This window comes from Pristis pectinata, chromosome 7, assembly GCF_009764475.1.
Source record: "Pristis pectinata isolate sPriPec2 chromosome 7, sPriPec2.1.pri, whole genome shotgun sequence".
Lineage (NCBI taxonomy): Eukaryota > Metazoa > Chordata > Chondrichthyes > Rhinopristiformes > Pristidae > Pristis > Pristis pectinata.
In genome coordinates, this window is record NC_067411.1 from 41,028 (window position 1) to 57,489 (window position 16,462).

General features: G+C 44.3%; 1 protein-coding gene across 1 annotated transcript in view; it reads right to left on the reverse strand.

The window, feature by feature from the left end:
- Positions 1 to 2,344: 2,344 nt before the first annotated feature.
- The window catches only part of nup155 (nucleoporin 155), a 150,398-nt gene continuing 136,280 nt past the window's right edge, over positions 2,345 to 16,462 (reverse strand). The window contains exons 29-35 of the mRNA XM_052020337.1: positions 8,856 to 8,985; positions 6,765 to 6,878; positions 6,185 to 6,305; positions 3,792 to 3,902; positions 3,350 to 3,486; positions 3,049 to 3,155; positions 2,345 to 2,961 (exon numbers count right to left, since the gene is read on the reverse strand). Coding sequence (XP_051876297.1) covers positions 2,823 to 2,961; positions 3,049 to 3,155; positions 3,350 to 3,486; positions 3,792 to 3,902; positions 6,185 to 6,305; positions 6,765 to 6,878; positions 8,856 to 8,985 — 859 coding nt within the window. The 3' untranslated portion in view covers positions 2,345 to 2,822. The remainder of the gene's footprint in view (positions 2,962 to 3,048; positions 3,156 to 3,349; positions 3,487 to 3,791; positions 3,903 to 6,184; positions 6,306 to 6,764; positions 6,879 to 8,855; positions 8,986 to 16,462) is intronic.

Consider the following 16,462-nt stretch of genomic DNA (forward strand, 5'->3'; position numbering starts at 1 on the left):
CCCACCTCTACTACTTCCTCTGGCAGCTCATTCTATATACCCATCACCTTCTGTGTGAAAAAGGTGTCCCTCAGGTCCCTTTTAAATCCTTCCCGTCACCTGAAATCTATGCCCTCTAGTTTTAAACTTCCTACTCTGGGTAGAAGGATTGTGACCATTCACCTTATCTATAACTTATGATTTTATAAACCTCTCAAAGGTTACCTCTCAGCCTCCAAAAGCCCAGGGGAAAAAAATGCCTAAGCCTATCCAAATAACTCAAGCCCCCCGGTCACAGTAACATCCCCATGAATTATTTCTGCACCTTTTGCCACTTAATGACCTCCTTCCTCTAGCTGGGTGACCAGAACTGCACAAAATATTCCAAGTGCAGTCTTACCAACATTTTGTACAGTTGGAACATGACGACACAACTCCTGTACCCATTATCCTGACTGATGAAAGCAAGCATGCCAAACACCTTCTTCACCACCTGTGTCTCCACTTTCACGAAACCACGGCGGACCTATACCCCTGGGTCTCTCTGTTCTACAACACTCTCCAGGGCTCTATCATTTACTGTGCAAGTCCTGCTCTGGTTTAACTTACCACAGTGCAACAACTCACACTTGTCCAAGTTCAATTCCATTTGCCATTCTCTGGCTCATTTTCCCAGTTGATCTAGATCCCATTGTAATCTTGGATAACTTCCTTTACTGTCAACGATGCCAGCATTTATGATTATTTTTTCCCAGGGCAAAAATGGCTAACATGAGGGGGCATAATTTTAAGATGATTGGAGGAAGGTATAGGGGGGATGTCAGAGGTAAGCTTTTTTTTATACACAGAGAGTGGTGGGTGTGTGGAACGCACTGCCGGCAGAGGTGGAGGAGGAAGATACATTCAGGACATTTAAGAGACTCTTAGATATGCACATGAATGATTGCGGGATGGAGGGCTATGAGGGAGGTAAGGGTCAGATAGATCTCAGAGCAAGACAAAATGTTGGCACAACATTGTGGGCCGAAGGGCCTGTACTGTGCTGTAATGTTCTATGTTCTATCTGCAAACTTACTAACTGTGCCTTGTACATTCTCATCTCATTTATATAAATGAGGAACAGCAATGGGCCCAGCACGAATTCTTGTGGCACACTACTAGTCACAGGCCTCTAGTCCAAAAAACAAGCTCTACCATCACACTTGACTTCTAACCATCAAGCCCATGATGTATCAGCTGCCTCTCCCTGGATCCCATGTGATCTAACCTTCTGGACCAGCCTACAAGGTGGGACCTTATTAAAGGCCTTGTCAAAGTCCATGTAGACAACACTCTTGTTAAACCTTTTGGATACCTCTTCAAAATAGTCAAATCTAATTTGTGAGACATGATTGCTCACACACAAAGCCATGCTGACTATTCCTAATCAGGTCTTGCCTTTCCAAATGCTGGTAGACCCAGTGCCTCAGAATCCTCTCTCATAACTTGCCCATGACTGATGTTAAGCTACCAGCCTGTAGTTCCCTGGCTTGTGTCGTTATGTAAAAAGGACTGCCAAGACAAGATTTGCCATCCTTCAATCTTCGAGGGCTGATCCCTATGATGTTGTACTCATTACATCTTGCCACCCAGAAGTCTAATTTATGCTAATTCACATCTCCCTGATAACGCAGCCCATCTTCTGTCCAAACCAACATGTTTCCTCCTCTACCATGAGCTGGCTCCTCATCAAATACCTCCTGGAATTCTATGAATCATACATCTCCTGGTTCCCCTTTAACCACAGCACATGCTAGAACTTCAGAAAATTCCAATAAATTGGCAAAATAAATTTACCTTCCACAAAGTTACATTGCCTGATGACCTTGAATGTTAATGTCTTTAATAATGGCTTCTAACATTTTCCCTTATGATAAATGTTAAGCCAACTGGCCTCTTTCTGGTGTAAACATGCAAGATAGTTAAAAAGAGACAAGTGGGACATGAAGTAAAATGTCTCTTTGAAAGAAGTTGTCTGGAGTTGAATCTTGCTCCTTTCAGAATGTTATAAACAGAATCCATCAGGGCTTTCAACATGGAACTGGAGACTGCTGAAATAACATGGGTCTACTCAATGTACGGCAAAGTAGAAATGGGCGATAAGTCAGTGATAACCATCTCTGCTGAATTAATGTAAAAAAAAACCTCTTCAATGTGGTCCTGTGTCATTCCTGGGACAGCTGCCTGCATTTTCATGGGTAGCACAAGAACCATGTGCACTGAACTATGATGCAGTATTTGAATCTGAAATTGTGTGTGCTGAAGTAGCCGTACCCACGTGTGTCTGTTTGTGAGGAAGCAACTTCACACTTCCTAACATATCCCTCAAATTATCCAAGGTTCATTTTTATTCAATTTCTGCAGAAAACTAACTTACATTAAAAATGAAGACATTTTTAAATTGAGTACATAAAAACAAGGGAATTGGATTGCAGCCCGATATCTTAACTGGGATAGAGCTGAGACAGGTATCACCTCTTCCATGAGATCAATGGAGCAGACCACACAGTAAGTTGTGTCAGCAGGGTTCAGCAATGAAAGTTCTGCTATTTCATAATCTGTTCAGTAGCAGAATCAATGCAACGGGCCCAGGCTGAATATGTGCAGCAGTTGGTTTGGTGGAAATTCCAGTCCCCTGGTTTATGAAATGCCAGCTGCAATGAATGACAGGCTTATCACTGAATGTAATGTAAGATGCCAGCTTAAGCAGAGTACAACTGGACTGCAGTACTGTGCAGATCCATTGAGAAACAGCAGTGATGTCCTGGTGTGTGTGCTGAGGAGCTGAGTGCTCAGTTATGCTGTCATTGCAGGCGATCCAGCTTAGCTTGTAGTGATTTGAAATTTCCAATTGTGGTCTGTAAGGCACAGGTGGGGCTCATTGACTGAAGCTCGACAAGGAACCGACCAATTGCATCCAGGCAGTAGTTAGTGAATCGCCGTCTGTAACAGAGCAATGTTCAGTGAAAGACAGCTGAGGAAACACCCCAACTGGCACAGTGCTACCACCACAGAGAATCTGTAACTCACCTCTCATGGGCTGGAACTTTGTTGGGTTCTTGCACATAAGCATTGAGAAGTACATGAATACACTCCAGCAAGTGGAGGGGCTTTTTTACCCTCTGCCAATAAGGATCCTAAAGCAAGGGCATGTCAAAATATATTAGAAATTGTAGCAAGCAAGCAAACAGGCCCATGGTACCGAAGCCTGTATTAGTGAAACACACACACTAACCCTAATGCACATGTGCACGTACGTACACACACAAACACACACACACACACACAAACGAACAGAGAGCCTAAAGTAGACCTTCCAATATGTCTGTACCCGTGTTTTGAAGAGTTGTGTGTACACCTCCAGAAGTCTCGGGAAGGATATTCCTATCTCCTGCATTGTGTAAGTTACGAAGCCCGTGTCCCAGGTGAGCACACATGATTGTTGTTCCAGATACTGCACCAGGAACTCTGCAAAGATAAGAGGCAGTCAGATACCTGTCCAGATGACTCCACCCCACACCAGACCTTACCTCCAATCCATCAGCAACTTTCTACTCCTCACTCACAGCCTGATGTATAATTCTGGCCATGGGGTGTGTAACTGTTTCATGTGCCAACTACACACAGCCAGACAGAGTGAATGGGGAGACGATGCCCAATATTGAGATGAATTTCTTCCTCCCACAGCACTTGCATTGTATCCTTACTACTTTTGTCCTTCCAATCATTGAATAACAGAACTCACAGAATCATGGATTGTGATCTGTACTTACCAAGTGGGAAATAGCGTGGTGTCCCAGCATAAACTTTTCCCAGAGACACAAGTTTCATACTCAGAGTGTGCATCCGATCCATGGAATTCATCAATCTGCTGTCACCCAGCTCTGGAAAAACAACAGTGGCAGAGATAAGCAAGCAGAAGAGGGACTCTGCCACAACAAACAATCTGCTGGAGGAAATGAGCGGGTCAAGCAGCATCTGTGGGAGGATGAGAATTGTCAACGTTTTGGGGTGTGGCTGGGGTGGGATTGCATAGATGAGGAGGGTGCAGTTAGGAGATCTCCTTGGTACCTTCCAATTTCTCACCTGTGTTGCCCCTCAGAAATGTTGTCAGATCTTTTCAATACATTTCAATACATCCCAGCTTTCCCACACCATCTCTGTTGACCCCTTCGCTGTCTCCAAATTGTCAGCTTGCCCAATATCCAACAGTCGATGAGCAGAAATTTCCCAGTGAAATTTGGGAACACCAAAGTGATCACAATCACTCCCTCATGAGAACTTTATTTATCAGCCACTGACTCCGCCCATCTCATAGCCATTTGTCTGAAATTGAACCAGACTACTTGCAACCGAGATGAGCTACCAACCACATTTGCAACATATCACAGAACAGTACAACACAGAAACAGGCAATTCAGCCCATAATGTTGTGGTGAACTAATTAAGCTAATGATGCCTAATTAATCTAATTCCTTCTGCCTGCACGTGGTCCATATTCCTCCATTCTGTGCCACACATTCCAGGCACCCACCACTCTGTGTAAAATACTTGCCCTGTACACCTCCTTTGAACATTCCCCCTCACCTCAAATGCACGTCTTCGAGTATTAGACATTTTGACCCTGGGAGAAAGAGACCAACTGTATATTCTACGTATCCCTCTCATAATTTTATAAACGTCTATCAGATCTCCCTTCAGCCTCCACCGCTCGAGAAAACAACCCAAGTTTGTCCAACCTCTCCCAATAGAACATGCCCTCTAATCGAGGCAGCATCCTGGTAAACTTTTTCTGCATCCTTTCCAAAGGCTCCCACATCCTTCCTATGGTGGGGTGACCAAAACTGAACGCAATACTCCAGATGCAGCCGAACCAGAGTTTCGTAAAGCTGCAACACAACATCCTGACTCTTGAACTCAATGCCTCAATGAATAAAGGCAAGCAAAACTGGTAAATTGGTTAATTACTGCTACATGTACTGAGGTTCAGTAAAAAAAACTTTGTCTTGCATGCCATCCATACAGCTGTCATCACATATGTGCATTGAGGTAGTACAAGGGAAAACAATAACAGAATGCAGAATAAAGTGTTACAGCTAAAGAGAAAGTGCAGTGCAGGTAGACCATAATGAGGTAGATTGTGAAGTCAAGAGCCCATCTTATTGTACTAGGGGACTGTTCAATAGTCTTGTAACTGCGGGATAGAAACTGTCTTTGAGTCTAGTGGTATGTGCTTTCCAGCTTTTATATCTTCTGTCCGATGAGAGGGGGTAGAAGAGAGAATGTCCAGGGTGGGTGGGGTCTTTGATTATGTTGGCTGCTTTACCTAGGCAGCAAGAAATGTAGATGGAGTCCATGGAAGGGAGGCTGGTTTGATGTGCTGAGCTCGTCCACAACTCTCTGCAGTTTCTTGTGGTCCTGGGCAGAGCAGTTGCCATACCAAGCTGTGATGCATCTGGATAGGATGCTCTCTGTGGTGCATTGATAAAAATTGGAGAGTCAAAGGAGAGATGCCAAATTTCTTTAGCCTCTTGAGGAAGTTGAAGCGTCGGTGCAGTTTCTTGGCCATGGCGTCTATGTGGTTGGGCCAGGACAGGCTATTGGTGATGTTTGCACCAGGAACTTGAAGCTCTCAACCCCCTCAACCTCAGTACCATTGATGTAAACAGGAGCGTGTGTACCACCCCCTTTCCTGAGGTCAATGACAAGTATATTCTTAATTGCTCCCCTTATAGTGGCTTTTCAGATGGCATCTAGATGAACTCCATTTGTGGGCACCAATTGGTTCCTGGACAGAGTCATGGAGTCATACAGCATGGAAACAGGCCCTTCTGTGCAACAACTTGGCTGGAGTACAACATGAAAAAAATTAATGGATCTGCAATCACACATAGGCTTGGTTGAAGATGGCAGTTTTCTTCACCTTTAGCCCATTTCGCTCTGTAGTTGCTGTTACTGAGAACAGCAGATTTTCCCTAGGGTCCCAAATCCCCCAGAGTCAGTTTTTGGCCATTTTCCTCCCCCCCCTGCCAAATAAAAGGATTCATTTTAATGTTTGTTTGACAAAGCTCCTCTAATGCACCTTGGAATGTTTTGCTACATTGAAGATGTTATTGCTGAGGAAGACAGAAAAACAAAGAGGAAGGGGAGATTTGACACCACTCACCTTTCTCAATAATTTCTTGCCAAAGTGCTTGCACCAGGATAGTGTCTGAGTGACCTGCACAATGGATGATGGCCAATTTACACTCTGAGAGACGGAAATGGTCTGCAAACTCTCCATACAACTGCAGAAGAGAATCTCAGAGTTATATAACATTGGTGACAGTGATTCATCTCATTATGCTTTAAGTTCATTAAGCCCGACTCAATTAGTCCTCCATACTGTACTCAGCTCAATTTTTATCTTCAGGTAGTTTTGGAAAGTTATTCCATCTGACTTCATAACCTTTTTATGCAGAATATTCCAGATCACAATTCACTGCATGGAAATCTTAACTCTCCTTTGTTTGTCAAGTACCTTTAATGAGTTTTCTCAGATTATTGGCACGTGTCAGAAAATAGCTTCAACACATTTCATCCTTTTAACCCTTCATGACTTCAAATCAAATCTCAGTCCCTTTTTCAATTCTCTTTTCTATTTTCTGTATTCATCCTGTCTCTTATGAGAATAAACATGACATTATTAAATTCCTGTTATACTTTTATTTCCCAAATGAAAATCAGACTCTTCATGCTGTGCTCACCTTGGTGATGTCCATGAGCTCTGAATCAAGCTGAGAGATGGCTTCCTGCACTGAGGGGTGCTGGGAGTAATTGCGTGCCAGAGTATCCTGAATCAAGAGCTGTATTCGGGCTACCTGGCAGGATAAAGGGATGAGGAGAAAACATCTTTGATTAAATTACAATGTACAGGAAATAAACAGAAGTATACAGTGAGTAGCAAGACCCTTAACAGCACTGATGTACAGAGGGATCTTGGGATCCAAGACCTGAGCTCCTTTAAAGTGGCCATGCAAGTAGGTAGGGCAATAAATGCTTGCCTTCATTAGTTGGGGCATTGAGTATAGAAGTAAGGAAGTCATGTTGCAATCATATACAACTTTTTGTATTCAGCTGTGTTCAGTTATTCAGTTCAAACTTATTGTGTTCAGTTCTGGTTGCCTCATTATGGGAAGGATGTGGAAGCTTTAGAGAGAGTGCAGAGGAGATTTACCAGGATGTTGCTTGGATTGGAGAGCATGTCTTATGAAGATAGGCTGAGTGAGCTCAGGCTTTTCTCTTTGGAGAGGAGGAGGATGAGAGGTGACTTGATGGAGGTGTACAAGATGATAAGAGGCATAGATCGAGTGGACAGTCAAGAGACTTTTTCCCAAGGTTAACAGGAGTAGACATAACTTTAAGGTGATTGGAGTAAGTATAAGGGGGATATCAGGGGTAAGTTTTTTTTCACACAGAGAGTGGTGGGTGCGTGGAACGTCCTGCCGACAGAGGTTGTGGAGGCAGATACAATTAGGACATTTAAGAGACTCTCAGATAGACACATGAATGATAGAAAAATAGGGGGCTATGTGGGAGGGAAGGGTTAGATAGATCTTAGAGCAGGATAAAATGTCGGCACAACATTGTGGGCCGAAGGGCCTGTACTGTGCTGTAGTGTTCTATGTTCTATAACTTTGGCTAGGCAGCACCTAGAGTACTGCGTGCAGTTCTGGTTGCCTTGTTATAGGAAGGATATGGAGGCTTCAGAAAGGGTACAGGAAACGTTTACCAGATTGCTGCCTGGATTAGAGGGTATGAACTATAAGGAGAGGTTGGACAAACTTGGATTGTTTTCTCTGGAGATTCAGAGGCTAAGGGGAGACCTGATAGAAGTTTATAAGATATGAGAGGCAAAGATAGAGCAGATACAATCTTTTTCCCGGGGGTGAAATGTCAAATACGAGAGAACATGCACTTAAGAGGAGGGGAAAGTTAAAAGGTGGTGTGTGGGGCAGATTTTCTTTTGTTACACAGTGTGGTAGGTGCTTGGAATGGGCTGGCAGGGGTAGTGGTGGAAGCAGAAACGATCGTAGCATTCAAGAGGATTTTAAATAGACACATGAATATGAAGGGAATGGAGGAATATGGATCACGTGCAGGCAGAACAGCTTTAGTTTAATTCAGCATCATGTTCGGCCTACACTGTAGGCCAAAGGTCCTGTTCTTGTGCTGTATTGTTCTATATTCTAGAAGCAGCCACCAAGACATCAGCAATGGGAGCACTCTTACCCGAGTCAAAAGTTCACAGGTTCAAGTTGCATTCTTGAGGTAGGATAATGCAAACTCACTTGATATACCTTATACAATGCAAAGAGAGTATCTTACCAATGGAGGGGCAGCATAATGAAAGATTGCGCTTGTTTATTACATGAAGCTGCCACGAGCTGCCAGAAGAAGCTGAGGAGGCAGGTACAATTACAATGTTTAACAGACATTTGGACATGTACATGAATAGGAAAGGCCTAGAGGCAAATGGGGCAAATGCAGCTAAATGTGACGAGCAGCAAGGGAGTCTAAAACTAGGGGGCATTGATGTAGGTGAGACTGAAGAAATCTACAAGAAATCTGAGGGGCAAGCTTTTCTTACAGAGGGTAGTGGTTGCATCGAATAAACTGCCAGAGGAAGTGAGAGAGGCACATACAATTACAGCATTTCACTTGCGTAGGAAAGGAGTAGAGGGATACGAGCCTAATGCAGGCAAATGGGATTAACATAGATAGATGGGCATCATGATTGGCATGGACGACTTAGGCTGATGGGCCCATTTCTATGACTCTATAACAGAATTTCGCACCTCCATTTTCTCCTCCAGTTCATGCAGGAACTCGCCATCAGCAGCCTGTGATGATGTCGCTGTTGAGCTTTTTGCACTAAGGATGGCCCGAGATATATACTCAATCCTCTGTTGCAATGAGATTTCGGTGCTGATTCATAGAGCAAACAAAATCATCAATTAGGTTTATGAACAAATCATAATGCATTTCATGAAATAAAACTTGTCTTGGTAACAATCATCATGAGATGACCGGATTGACCATAAAACACATCTGGTTTATCAATGTCCTTCAAAGAAGGATATCTGTCATTCTGGCCTCTCTGTGACAAACAGCAATGTGATTGACACAACTGTCCTTTGAAATGGCTAACCAAGCCACTCACATTCAGCAAGACTGCACCATGAAATCACAGTACATTGGAACAACTGGCATTGTATTAGGAGGGAATGGGCCTATACTCTACTGAGTTTTAAAGAATGAGAGAAGATCTCATTGAAAAAAAATGCAGCTTTCGAAGGCAGATGCAGGAATTATGATAAGTGTTTTAAGTGTTTAGAACCACTGGTCACAGCATCAAACCATTCATGCTTTATCCCAAGGAAGAAGCAGCATACTAAGGGGAGGACGAGGCAATCATGGCTAACAAAGGAAGTTAGGGGCAGCATAAAAGCAAAAGAGAAGGCATACAATATGGCAAAGATTAGTGGGAAGCCAGAAGATTGGGAAGCCTTTAAAAACCAACAGACGACAACAAAAAGTGCTATAAGCGAGGAGATGAAATATGAGGGTAAAATAGCCAATAATATAAAAGAAGATAGCAAAGGATTTTTTAGATATACAAAGGGTTAGAGAGAGGTATGAGTGGACATTGGACTGCTGGAAAATGATACCGGAGAAATGGCAAAGGAAATGAATAGGTACTTTGTGAGTGTCTTCACGGTGGAAGACACCAGAAATTCAGGAGAATCAGGGGGCAGAGGTGAGTGTAGTGGCCATTACTGAGAAGAAGGTGCTGGGGAAGCTGAAAGGCCCAAAGGTGGATAAACCACCTGGACCAGATGGACTACACCCGAGAGTCCTGATAGAGGGAGCTGAAGAGGTTGCGGAGGTATTAGTAGTGATCTTTCAAGAATCATTGGAGTCAGGGACGGTCTCAGAGGACTGGAAAATTGCAAATGTGACACCCATTTAAGAAGAGAGGAAGGCAAAAGACAGGAAATTATTGGCTGGTTAGCCTAACCTCAATGGTTGGTAATTTTAGATTTTTGAGTTCATTACTGATGAAATTTCAGAGTTCTTGGAGGTTGTGGAGAGGTTTGCCCCATTGAGGCAGGGTAAGGATGGTACAGTGAAGGAATGATGGTTGACAAGAGACGTAGAACATCTTGTTAAGAGGAAGAAAGAAGCTTACCGAAAGTTTAGAAAGCAAGGATCAGACAGGGCCCTGGAGAGTTATAAGAGCCAGGAGACAGCTTAAGAATGGACTTAGGAAAGCTAGAAGGGGGCATGAGAAGGCCTTGGTGAGTGGGATTAAGGAAAACCCCAAGGCGTTCGACATGTACGTGAAGAATAGGAGGATAACTAGAGTGAGGGCAGGACCGATCAGGGATAATAGAGGAAATGTGTGCCTGGAGTCAGAAGAAGTAGGGGAGGTCCTTAATGAATACTTTACTTCAGTATTCACCAATGAGAGTTCTTGATGTTTGTGAGGATGGTGTACAACAGGCTGACGCGCTAGGGCATGTCAACATGAGGAAAGAGGATGTGCTGGAACTTTTGAAAAACATTTGGATGGATAGGTCACCGGGGCCGGACGGGATATATCCAAGGTTATTATAGGAAGCGAGGGAAGAGATGGCTGCACCTTTGATGATGATCTTTGCATCCTCCCTGGCCACAGGAATAGCGCCAGATGATTGGAGGGTGGTAAATGTTATTCCTTTCTTCAAGAAAGGGAGTAGGAACAACATGGGAATTATAGGCCAGTGAGTCTTACTTCAGTGCTGGGCAAATTACTGGAAAAGATTCTTAGAGACAGGGTTTATAGGCATTTGTAGAAGCATAGGCTGATTGAGGAGCAAGTCGTGCCTGACGAGCCTGATTGAATTCTTGAGGATGTGACAAAGCACATTGATGAAGGTAGAGCAGTGGATGTGGTGTACATGGATTTCAGTGAGGTGTTTGATGAGGTTCCTTACGGAAGGCTTATTCAGAAAGTCAGGAGGCATGGGATCCAGGGAAACTTGGCTGTGTGGATTCAGAACTGGCTTGCCCACAGAAGACAGAGGGTGGTGGTAGATGGATCGTATTCCCACTGGAGGTCAGTGACCAGTGGTGTTCCACAGGGATCGGTTCTGGGACCCCTGCTCTTTGTGATTTTTATAAATGACTTGGATGAGGATGTGAAAGGGTGGGTTAGTAAGTTTGCAGATGACACGAAGGTTGGTGGTGGTGTGGATAGTGTAGAAGGTTACTGTAGGTTACAAAAGGACAATGATAGGCTGCAAAACTGGGCTGAGAAGTGGCAGATGGAGTTCAACCCCGAAAAGTGTGAAGTGACGCACTTTGGAAGATTGAATTTGAAGGCAGAATACAAGGTGAATGGAGGAGGTATGGGGGGATGTCAGAGGTAATTTTTTTTACACAGAGAGTTGGGTGCATGGAACGCACTGCTGGCAGAGGTGGTGGAGGCAGATACATTAGGGACATATAAGAGACTCTTAGATAGCTAGATGAATGACAGAAAAATGGAGGGATATGTGGGAGGGAAGAGTTAGATAGATCTTTGAGCAGAATAAAATGTCGGCACAACATCTTGGGCTGAAGGGCCTATACTGCACTGTAATGTTCTATGTACGTGATAAAACAGGGCAAAGGCAGCATGCTTCCATTAAGGGGAGATCTTGCCTGACAAATGTGTTAGAATTCTTTGAGGACGTTACAAACGGGTTAGACAAAGGAGAGTCAGTGGACATTATTTACTTGTATTTTCAAAAGGCCTTTGATAAGGTGCTGCAAATGAGGCTTCTAAACAAGATAAGAGCCCATGGTATTAGAGGCAAGGAACCAACATGAATAGAAGATTGGTTGACTGGCAGAAGTCAGAGAGTAGGGATAAAGGGGACCTTTTCTGGATGGCTGCTGGTGACTAGTGGAGTTCGCAGAGGTAAGTGTTGGGGCCATAATTTTTCACTTTATATGTTAATGATCGCGATGAAGGAACTGATGGCAGTGTGGCCAAGTTTGCAGATCATGCCAAGACAGGTGGAGGGACAGGTAGTGTTGCGGAGGCAGGGAGTCTTCAGAGGACTTAGATGGGTTAGGAGAGTGTTCAAAGAAGTGGCAGATGGAATACAGCATAGGGAAGTGTGGGGTATTGCACTTTGGTAGGAAGAATAAAGGTGTAGACTATTTTCTAAATGGGAAGAAAATTTAGAATCGGAGGTGCAAGGGGACTCAGCAGTCCTAATGCAGGATTCCCAAAAGGTTAACTTACAGGTTGAGTCGGTAGAAAGGAAAGCAAATGCAATGTTCGCATTCATTTCAAGAGGACTGGAATATAAAAGCGAGAATACTTTATAAAGCATTGGTCAGACCATATTTGGAATATTGAGAGCAAATTTGGGCTCCATATCCAAGGATTTGCTGGCCCAGAGGAGGTTCACAAGAATGATTCCAGGAATGAAAGGCTTCACATAGGAAGAGCATTTTATGTCTCTGGGCCTGTACTCAATGAGGGGAAACCTACCAGATGCTGAATGGCCTGGATAGAGTGGACGTGGATAGGATGTTTTCATTGGTAGGAGAGTCGAGGATCCAAGGGCACAGCCTCAGAATAAAAGGGTGTCTCATTTTAAATGAGATGAGGAGGAGTTTCTTCAACCAAAGGGTGATGAATCTGTGGAATTTGGCCTCCACAGCCCTCTGTGGCAACAAGTCATTGGGTGTATTTAAGGCAGAGATCGATAGGCTTTTGATTGGTAAAGGGGTTACCTCGTAAATCTCCTTTAAACTTTCCCCCTCTCACCTGCAAGCTATGCCCTCAAGTATTTGACATTTTGAACGCGAGAAGAAAACTCTGCTCTCTGCCCCTTCTGTGTCTCTCTCATAAGTATATATACTTCTATTAGATTGCCCTTCAACTTCTGATACTCCAGTGCAAATAATCCAAGAATCGATTTATTTAGACTGATTCACGAACACCCGAAACCTACCTTGTCCTCTAGTTTTTACCTACAACTGATATGAAGAAAAGTTTCCCACAGTCTACCCTATGTATACTCCTCATAATTTTATGTATCTCAATCATGTCCCCTCTTAACCTCCTCTGCTCCAAGGAGAACAGACCCAGCTTCTCCAGTCTCTTGTCATAACTGAACTGCTCCATCCCAGGTTACATCCTGGTGAAACTCCTCTGTACTCTCTCCAGCATTATCACATCCTTCCTGTACCTTGGCAACCAGAACTGCACACAGTACTCCAGCTGAGGTCTGAGCAAGGTCTCATGAAGTTCAAGCATAACCTCCCTACTTCTGCAGTCAATGACCTGACTAATGAAGGCCAGTATTCTAAAAGCCTTCCTAACCATGTCATTTATCTGTGTTGCCACCTTCAAGTATCACAGAATCATGGAAAGTACAGCATAATACAGGCCCTTCGGCCCACAATGTTGTGCCAACCATTAAGCCTCGCCTAAAAACTATCTAACCCCTTCCCCCCACATATCCCTCTATTTTAAATTCCTCCATATGCTGATCTAGCAATCTCTTGAATTTGACCAATGTACCTGCCTCCACCACCGCATCAGGCAGCGCGTTCCATGCCCCAACCACTCTCTGGGTAAAAAACCCTTTGATATCTCCTTTGAACTTCCTACCCATTACTTTAAAGCCATGCCCTCTTGTATTGAGCATTGGTGCCCTGGGAAAGAGGCGATGGCTGTCTACTCTATCTATTCCTCTTAATATTTTGTACATCTCTATCATGTCTCCTCTCATCCTCCTTCTCTCCAAAGAGTAAAGCCCTAGCTCCCTTAGTCTCTCCTCATAATGCATATTCTCTAAACCAGGCAGCATCCTGGTAAATCTCCTCTGCACCCTTTGCAATGCTTCCACATCCTTCCTATAATGAGGCGAACAGAACTGGACACAGTACTCTAAGTGTGGTCTAACCAGAGTTTTGTAGAGCTGCATCATTACCTCGTGGCTCTTTAAACTCAATCCCACGATTTATGAATGCTAACATCCCATAAGCTTTAACTACCCTATCCACCTGTGAGGCAACTTTCAGGGATCTGTGGATATGAACCCCCAGATCCCTCTGCTCTTCCACACTGCCCAGAATCCCGCCATTAACTTTGTACTCTGCCTTGGAGTTTGTCCTTCCAAAGTGTACCACCTCACACTTCTCCGGATTGAACTCCATCTGCCACTTCTCAACCCAGCTCTGCATCCTATCAATGTCCCTCTGCAATCTTCAACGATCCTCCACACTATCCACAACACCACCAACTTTTGTGTTGTCTGCAAACTTGCCAACCCACCCTTCTACCCCCTCATCCTGGTCATTAAAAAAAATCATGAAAAGTAGAGGTCCCAGAACCGATCCTTTAGGGACACCGCTAGTCACAGCCCTCCAATCTGAATGCACTCCCTCCGCCACAACCCTCTGCTTTCTACAGGCAAATCAATTCTGAATCCACACGGCCAAGCTTCCCTGGACCCCATGCCCTCTGACCTTCTGAAGAAGCCTACCACGTGGAACCTTGTCAAATGCCTTACTAAAATCCATGTAGACCACATCTACTACACTATCCTCATCAATCTTCCTGGTCACCTCCTCAAAAAACACTGTCAGGCTTTTGAGACATTATCTGCCCTTCGCAAAACCATGCTGGCCATCCCTGATCAGACCATGATTCTCTAAATGCCCAGAGATCCTATCTCTAAGAATCCTTTCCAACAGCTTGCCCATCACAGACGTAAGGCTCACTGGTCTCTAATTCCCTGGACTATTCCTACTTGCTTTTTTGAATAAGGGGACAACATTTGCCACCCTCCAATCCTCCGGTACCATTCCCGTGGACAACGAGGACTCAAAGATCCTCGCCAATGGTTCAGCAATCTCCTCCCTCGCCTTGCGGAGTAGCCATGGGAATATTCCGTCAGACCCCGCGGACTTATCTGTCTTAATATTTTCTAACAGCTCCAACACATCCTCCCTCTTGATATCTTCATGCTCCGGAACATTAACCTTACCAACACTGTCCTCAGCGTCATCAAGGCCCCTCTCCTCCAAACTAGATTTTCCACTTCTCTTGTCACCCATGGTTCCTTCACCCTGCCATTCTTTCGCTGCCTCACCAGGACAAATTTATCCCTAACATCCTGCAAGAGATCCCTGAACAACGACCACATCTCCATAGTACATTTCCCTTTAAAAATATCATCCCAATTTACGCTTGCAAGTTCTAGCCTTATGGCCTCATAATTTGCCCTTCTCCAATTAAATATCTTCCTGTTCTCTTTGCTCCTATCCTTGTCCATGACAATGCTAAAGGTTAGGGAGCGGTGGTCACTATCCCCCAAATGCTCACCCACTGAGAGATCTGTTACCTGACCCGGTTCATTACCTAATACTGAATCTAATATGGCATTCCCTCTAGTTGGCCTGTTAACATACTGTTACAGGAATCCGTCCTGGACACACTTAACAAACTCTGCCCCGTCTAAACCTTTGGTACCAATCAGGTGCCAATCAATATTTGGGAAGTTGAAGTCTCCCATGATAACAACCCTGTTATTCTTGCACCTTTCCAAAATCTGCCTCCCAATCTGCTCCTCAGTATCATTGCTGCTACCTGGGGGCCTATAGAATACTCCCAGTAGAGTAACTGCTCCTTTCTTGTTCTTAACTTCCACCCATACTGACTCTAGAGAGGATCCCTCTACATTATCCACCCTTTCTGCAGCTGTAACACTATCTCTGACCAGTAACGCCACCTCTCCTCCTCTTCTTCCCCCCACCCCCATCTCTTTTAAAACACTGAAATCCAGGAATATTCAGTATCCATTCCTGCCCTGGTATCTATGAACTTGTACTCCAATGTCCCTCTATTCCTCAATACTTCCTAGCATCCTATCATTTATTGCATATGTCCTAGCCTCATTAGTGCTCCCACAACACACCATCTCATATTTGTCTGGATTAAACTGGAAGGTCAGAGGGCATGGGATCCAGGGAAGCTTGGCCATGTGGATTCAGAATTAGCTTACCTGTACAAAGCAGAGGGTTGTGGTGGAGGGTGTGCATTCAGATTGGAGGGCGTGCATTCAGATTGGAGGACTGTGATGAGCAGTGTCCCACAAGGATCGGTTCTGGGACCTCTGCTTCTCGTGATTTTTATTAATGACTTGGATGAAGGGGTAGAAGGGTGGATTGGCAAGTTTGCAGACAACACAAAGGTTGGTGGTGTTGTGGATAGTGTGGAGGATTGTCGAAGATTGCAGAGGGACATTGATAGGATGCAGAGCTGGGCTGAGAAGTGGCAGATGGAGTTCAATCTGGAGAAGTGTGAGGTGGTACACTTTGGAAGGAAAAACTCCAAGGCAGAGTACAAAGTTAA